The sequence below is a fragment of the Miscanthus floridulus genome, chromosome 4, assembly GCF_019320115.1.
Source record: "Miscanthus floridulus cultivar M001 chromosome 4, ASM1932011v1, whole genome shotgun sequence".
NCBI classification, from domain to species: domain Eukaryota; kingdom Viridiplantae; phylum Streptophyta; class Magnoliopsida; order Poales; family Poaceae; genus Miscanthus; species Miscanthus floridulus.
In genome coordinates this window covers 68,301,274-68,308,612 of record NC_089583.1, presented here as the reverse complement: position 1 = coordinate 68,308,612, position 7,339 = coordinate 68,301,274, and the positions used below count along the sequence as shown (strand labels likewise).

Here is a 7,339-nt window from a genome sequence, read left to right as displayed (position 1 = left end):
GGAGGCTTTGGAGCGATGGACCACGTTGCGGTAAAGCTTGAGCAAGACTTGGCGCCTATGGACGAAGAAAACGGAGAAAAGCAAGTGAGGTCAAAATCGATGAACCAATACGGTCACATGATGATATGAAGTGGATCATATCATTTGAGATTGGTTGGTGCATGTGTTGCATCAACATTAGAGGAAATGGAATGGAATACGCAAGGCAAAGATATAATCTATAGTGTATTTTATTTCACTAGTCATAGGTGTATAGAGAAGTTTATGACAGGGTTTAGGATAGATGGCCGTACTATCAAGAGGGGCAAACTTGTTTGTATATCGGTCATCTTGTGCCACTCGAGTGATCTAACTTTGCATGATTGCTAGGATCGAGTGGCGTAGTGAACTGAGTGTTAATCCTTTAGAAAATATTTGTGAAAAGCTAACACACATGCACAAGATGGTGGACACTTGGTGGTGTTGACACATTTGCGAAGGAAAAGTCGTTGGAGTTGATTTGGATCAACTTGGAGAAGAAAATGAGAAGAAAAGAGCAAGTTTAGATTGTCCGAGGGTCAGAAAACACAACCAAACTTGTAGCTAACGCATTGCCTAGCATGGGGGGTGGCACCGTCCTTTCTAATGTACCCCAGGTAAGGTACACCGCCACACCCTGCAACATGCCCAAATCAGCACGACCACCCTTTCATATTTTGGGCATTACTCTTAGCTTCGAACTTTGATTTCAATGATCTAGGATTTTTTGGAAAGCTGATGAAATGCTCTACAAGCTTGAGGTGGTAGAAATCAAGTTTGAGCTGAAGGTGGCACCGCCATGGTCACTAGACTATCCGGTGCCTAGCACCGCCTTATTTTTCTAGAGAGGGCCGAAAACACGTTTTGGGTGCCGCAGGGGCACCGCCACCCCTAGGGCGGTGCACCGCCCTCCCTTGTTTGGTGCCAAGTTTGTCAATGGCTAGTTCAAATTAGCCGTTGCAATTCAACCATTGGGGCACCGCCACCCCTTGTTCGGTGCTCGCACGTTGCTGTCCGGTGACCGCGCAGAAATGTGTTCCAAGGCTCCAACGGCTCTATTTGGCTTAGGGGCTATAAATAGAGGTGGAGCTCAGCCTTGGCTAAGGCTGAGCACCCTTAAGGCTTGGTGGCTTGTGTTGGTGTGCACGGAAAGAAGATTGTGCGGTGCTGCGAAGAAGTGATTGTGAGGGGCATTGTGCTCGCCCCGCGGGAGCCGTGAAGAGCAATTCTAGTTTAGCGTGTCACTGAGCTACCCTCACTTGGTCCATGGGATTCTTGCGGCACCCAACATGTGGGCTTAGTGTGGTTCCAATTAGCCACCAAACCACCAAGTGAACGATTGACACAACGGAGACTAGCATGTTGGCAAGCATGTGAACCTCGGGATAAAAATCACTGTGTCATCATCTTCCCGTTGGTTTGCGATCCCCATACACAAGCTTGTATTTACTTTTCATACATTGTGCTTGTGTAGTTGCTCTTGTAATTAGTTAGTTTGTGTAGCTTGCTAGTTACCTTTTTGCTTGTATAGCATAGAAGTAGCTCCGTTGCGTGACTAATTTAGTTTGAGTAACCTTGTTAGTCACATTGCTTAGTTTGTGTAGCTAAGTAATTTGCGCTCTCTAATTTGGCCTTAGTTGCCTTGTTATTGAACATTGCTAGTAAGCTTAGGCTTTGTGCTTTTGCATACTAGTTGTGTAGGAGCTCCCCCGTGCTTGAAGTATTAGCGACATAGATTTATGTGACCTTGCTCCTAGAATTGGTTAGATGAGCTCTAGCTAGTCTGGCACCTTTGTTGCCTAATTAGGATCTTTATAAGGTGCTTGTGAACTTAGATAGAGGGGTATAGTCTTGGCTAGACCGATAGTTTTAATTTCGCATTTGTTTCGGTTAGCCGGTGTGATTAAATTTAGAAAGAACTATTTACCCCCCCTTCTAGTCCGTCATCTTGACCCTACAACCTCCCTGATGGACTAACGACTATAACTTTTTGAGGGCTCTATAAATAGAGCTTGGACGTGTTTAGCTCACTCTCTTAGTTATTCTTACATGTGATAGCATCCTTTGAGCTGAGCAATCATCCTCTCACTCATCTCAATTCTTGATAGTGCAAATCAAAGTGAGATTGAGTGATTCCAAGTGTATTTGCTTGAGTGATTGCATCTAGTGACACTTGGGGATCGATTTGCTACGGTTTTCTTGTTACTCTTGGCGTTTGCCGACGCCTAGACGACTTGGAGCAGTAGTGGAGGTTCAGCATATGTTGGTGATTGTTCGTGGCCGACTCCGGTGATTTTGTGAGGGGTTCTTGCACCTATTTCCCGTGGGTGATCGCGAAAGGTGACTCTAGTGGATTGCTCGTAGCTTGTGGATCCCCATCTTGTGTTGGTTGTGCGGCATCCAGTTGCGGGTTAGGCGTGTGATGCCTATTAGTGCGTGAACCTCTAAGTGGATGAATTGCTACAACGGGAATGTAGCAAGCAAGTGAACCTCGAAGGAAAAATCATGGTGTCATATTGTCTTCGAGATATTCATTGTGACTGATTGATCGTCATTTGTCACGACGGCATAACCCTCACTACCTCTCTTATACCTACTTTCATATACTTCTTGTTTAGTCAAGCTCTTTAGTGTAGCTAGTTTTGAGAGCCTGTTAGTTTGGTTAGTAAGGCTCTTTAGTTAGTCTTTGAGAGCTCACTAACTTAGAGAGTAGTGACCTAGCCATTATGTGATATAGTAATTATAGCAACTAGAATTATGGATAGATGGCTTGCATTTTTTTTGTAGGCTAGTGCAACACTCACTTCGCCACTTAACTATCTAACCACTTGGCTTAAGTGTTATTGTATAATTTTTTATAAGCTATTCACCCCCTCTAGCCATTTAGGACCTTTCACGACCGCACCCTCCCCGTGCCGTGTCGTTGTCCCTGAGAGGACAAACACATCCTCCAACATGTGTTGGGCCTGCAGTGGGAGATGGTCCTTGAGGCCTTCCCCAATGCACCACGGTGGTGTGCTACCTCAGTATCCACCTCAGCTCCAGACTTCCGTGTCATAGGGAATTATAGCCTCGTAGAGTGTCAAGTTGTCTTACAGAAGAGACCATCGCCTCATCTGATAAAAGTCAGAAGCAACAGCTAAGGAGCGCGTTGTGGTGGGAGCAGTGACTTTAGACTGTTAGGACCATGTCTGGTTCCTGCGTTTCGCTCCAATCTTTCTTCGGATAAAACTGAGCAGTGTGCAGACGTGGGGCCAGAAAAGACAACACATATATGGTTTGTGTTGAGTGAACAGAGGTTTTAATCCATCGGGCATATGTGGAAGGTGACTTTTTTTTTTTTTTTTTTTTGCTAGGGCTAACACTGCTATATGCCCGCGTTGGTATTGGTCTAACAGAGCAAACGTATCTTCCGACGCTTGTTAGGCTTGCAGTGGGAGATGGACATGGGAGAATCTAATATTTTTCGCTCCGACGCTCGTTCATCCCTTACGAGAGTAGGTTCTCAAAAGCTTCTCAAGTCTATTTTATTTTACACCATTCGGCGCAAAACAACTTCGGGAGCTGGCGATGGAGGTGAGTAAATGTGGCCTACCTGTGGGTGTCCTGAGATGTCGTTGTCTCGCCACTTCAGCTAATCACCACGAGTTAGGCCTTCTTAACAGCACAAGTAAAACCATCCCATGAAAAAAAAAACACAGTCGCTTTCCGTTCGTTTTCTTTTCGTGGGAAGGCAAAGCCGAGCCAAAGCCAGCGCCGCCGCCCCCACACCCTACTCCCTCGCCGCCGCCGAGACGCGGCGGACTGCCTCCCGTCCCATGGGCTGCGTAGGATCTACCCCGGCCACCAAAGATGCCGGAGGAAGTAGCGGTAAGAGCTCACGATCCCGATCCCCAAGTTCTTTGCTTCGCTAGGCGATCCGTGCTGTTGGAATCGGGGTTTTCTTGGGGAACTACGGTTCTTCGGTCTCAGGATTTCTAGGTCTCTTGCGAGGTTGCGATCTTGGGAGGGCTTTGTGCGGCGCAATGCGGTACTGGTTGGGGTGAAGGGAATTGCGACCGATCGTGTGGTTGGAAGGGATGGGGTCCTGGGTGGATTCCTTTAGTTCCAGTTGGGTCAGATTATCAATTCGAGGTCTTTGTAATTTTGTGAAGTCTTGGGGTGATAAGAGTGATGCCGTTGCGGGGGGGCCTATTATTGGTGGAATTGAATGGTTAAGGATCAAGTCGCCTGCAATTGATGTCTTGGTTTCCTGGTTGGTAGCTCGAATGAATTGCCAGAAGGTCGTCTTTCTTGGAGCCGTAGTGATTTGTGGAATCCTTTGTTCTCTAGTTATAGACATTTCAGTTTGTGAGGAAACATTCATGTGAATGTGAGGAACTGAGGATGGGCTGTGGGGCTTGTACTGCTCCTGTAATGGGAATAGCAGAGTGTTCCTTCTGAAATATCTAAGTGCCACAGAAGCCTGAATTGGACCTGCGTTTTGCTTTTGCATATCTGAATAAAGTGTGGATCATGCTATAAATCAGTTTCTGACATGTAGGTAGGTGAGCTGGATCTTAGATTCCATGAAGAGGCATCAGGGGATGTTTGGATCCGCCTACTAAAATTTAGGAGGTGTGTCGGGAGGATGTTGCATGGGGTGTTCGGATACTAATAAAAAAATAAATTACATAATCCGTCAGTACTCCACGAGATGAATTTTTTAAGCCTAATTAATCCATCATTAGCATATGTTTACTGTAGCAAACATTGTCAAATCATGGACTAATTAGGCTTAAAAGATTCGTCTCGCAAATTAGTCGCAAACTATGCAATTAGTTTCGTAATTAGTCTATATTTAATACTCCATGCATATGTCCAAACATCCGATGAGACAGCGACTAAAATTTAGGAGGAGTAACTAAACACCCCCTTAGATTGTCCTGATGAGCTATCCTTTTGTTTGTTGGTACCATAGCTGTGTGAGGTGATATGATGAGCAGCTATGAGATATATGGTCAACTTGGCAGTGTGTAGTGTCATACAGTGTTTTCAAGGCGTCGCCTAGGCGACGCCTAGGCGTCCAGGCGTACCCAGCTCGCCTGGGAAACAGTGGCGCCTTGTGGCCTAGGCGCCGCCTAGGCGTCCAGGCGTACCAAGCACTCGCCTGGACGCCTAACCGCCTTTTAAACTATGGTGTCATACTTGTATCCGATACCTTCAAGACAGTTGACTGATGACAATATAGTGTGTGCCGTTGAATTCTATGAATAAGTGGCCAAAAATGAAGAATGGATAATAAACATGCTTATCCTTGAGAGTGATCCATGGGTATCATCTTTTATGCTTGATCTGTCTGTTTCTCTATTTGATAACATGCAGTCATGCACAGTTGTGCATTCCTTTAGAGCGACTCATAGTTCTGATTTTGGATGCCTGTACAATTTTGACCAAATAAATTTTTGATTGCCAAACACTTATTGCTATTCTTTCTGCTTGTATTTTTAGTGCTATCTGGCATTTATTCTTACAGCAATGCACTGATTCATATTATGTGTTTACATGTAACCCATTTCCATATTTAAAGTTACATGGCACTTCATGAAGATTTACAGCCTGTTCGGTTGGGCCGGTTCGTATCGTTGCTAGTTCGTGAAGAAGTACTGCTGGCTGGTTTGTGTGAGAGAAAAATACTGTTCCGGCTGGAAATTTACAATCGTTTACGACAAGCCACAACCAAACGAACAGGCTGTTAAATATTAGGAATATAAACATAATATTTTTACTGTTTACATTGCATAGAATTGTACTTTTGTGGGTTCAACTGAGTAGCTTATTTTCTGAATCATAATGGTCAATGTTTATTGAGGAATATTGTTCAAGCATTGCATTTGCATCTTGTTCTCGGCCATATACCCGTTGCCCTCTTGGTTTCTGGATAATCAGCTGCTTAGGTCACGCAATCACTAAAATTAGCTAATTTATACCAAGAATTGGCAGGAAGATAAACTTGCTAGTTGCCCTAGAAGATGCATATATTTGTGTTAACTAGACTACATAGTAAGGAGGTAGTTACCTAGCACAAAGAATAATGGTAGGAACTATAAAGGTTAAATCTAAAGGCTAGCATTTTTTGTTCCTTTAATTAAAATGTGTGCAAGGGAATCACTGAATCGTTTACTCTCAATTTTATGTATAAGCATGTTCCTGCCTTGTATAGTGTTCTTTCGCAGCAGTACTATCACTGTCATAACACTTTTACTGATTTACTACGATACTGATTTAACTTTGAAGATTCTACATGCTTAATTAACTAATATGATTTTTATTTTATAATATGCAGATGGCAATCATGGCACTAAGAAAGTGAGGAAGCCCAAAGCTTGGAAGCATCCCCAACCGATAACCATGGCCCAGCTCAGGCAGATGCGTGAGGAGTTTTGGGACACCGCTCCTCACTATGGTGGTCAGAAAGGTATTCTCATCTTTGGTTTTGTTCACTTGTCTTAAGCATATTGTTTGGTTTGTATAAGTTGAGCTAATTCATCTTCCTTTTATCTGCTTGGATACATAATTGCTTATATTTCTAATTGCACTCTTCTTACTCCTTGCACTAACCATTTTAAACCTTGTACAGAAATTTGGGATGCCCTTCGTGTTGCATCAGAATCTGAGGTATCCCATGCACAGGCTGTTGTGGAAAGTGCAGGCATAATTGTTTCTAATGCTGATCTGACTCTCTGCTATGATGAAAGGGGTGCGGCTTTTCTGCTTGACTCTTTTCCTTTCTGTTATCCTTTCACATTTGTTCATTTTTTTAATAGATCTGTTTTAACATTCCAGGTGCTAAGTATGAACTACCCAAGTATGTTTTGAGCGAACCAACCAACCTTATTCGAGACAGCTGAACGGCAGCCGTAGGAAGACCTACCGATGTAAAAACTGTAAATGACTGCAGATGCCAAATTAATCCCTTGCTTGAGTGTCCTGGTAACTGGAGCGCGCTTTAGTAACTTTTGCCTTGCTTTGGCAACTTTCGGCAGTAGGGTTTTCTATTGTTATTCGTAGCATACAGTGAACTCTTCCACTTCTAGTGTTCAGATAAAGCTTTTCGGTACCCTCGTCTATTGTTCTTGGTTCTGCTCTAAACATGAGTCTGCTTAGAATTCTTTGGAGTGAGAATGCTGCTTAGATTGTTCTCGTCCATTATCATGATACAAGTTGGAGCATACATTTTAGAAACATGTCACATCTCGTGCAATGAATTATATTACTTCCAGATTTAAATTTGTCTTGTAGAGTTAGCGGTTATTATCTGGTCTGACATTGCAAATGAAAT

At 43.7% G+C, this 7,339-nt stretch overlaps 1 protein-coding gene across 1 annotated transcript; it reads left to right on the top strand.

Moving 5' to 3' along the window:
- Positions 1 to 3,703: 3,703 nt before the first annotated feature.
- Positions 3,704 to 7,125, top strand: LOC136551634 (uncharacterized). The gene is made up of 4 exons (XM_066543190.1): positions 3,704 to 3,888; positions 6,344 to 6,475; positions 6,638 to 6,757; positions 6,844 to 7,125. The coding sequence occupies exons 1-4, from the start codon at positions 3,837 to 3,839 to the stop codon at positions 6,906 to 6,908; spliced, it is 369 nt and encodes a 122-aa protein (XP_066399287.1). The 5' UTR covers positions 3,704 to 3,836; the 3' UTR covers positions 6,909 to 7,125.
- Positions 7,126 to 7,339: the final 214 nt, after the last annotated feature.

Excerpts from the sequence above, each read along its gene's own strand:
- LOC136551634 (XM_066543190.1), top strand. The coding sequence starts at position 3,837 with ATGGGCTGCGTAGGATCTACCCCGGCCACCAAAGATGCCGGAGGAAGT. Across the intron at positions 3,889-6,343 it reads AGATGCCGGAGGAAGTAGCG|ATGGCAATCATGGCACTAAG; the intron begins GTAAGAGCTCAC and ends TATAATATGCAG. Across the intron at positions 6,758-6,843 it reads TCTCTGCTATGATGAAAGGG|GTGCTAAGTATGAACTACCC; the intron begins GTGCGGCTTTTC and ends TTAACATTCCAG.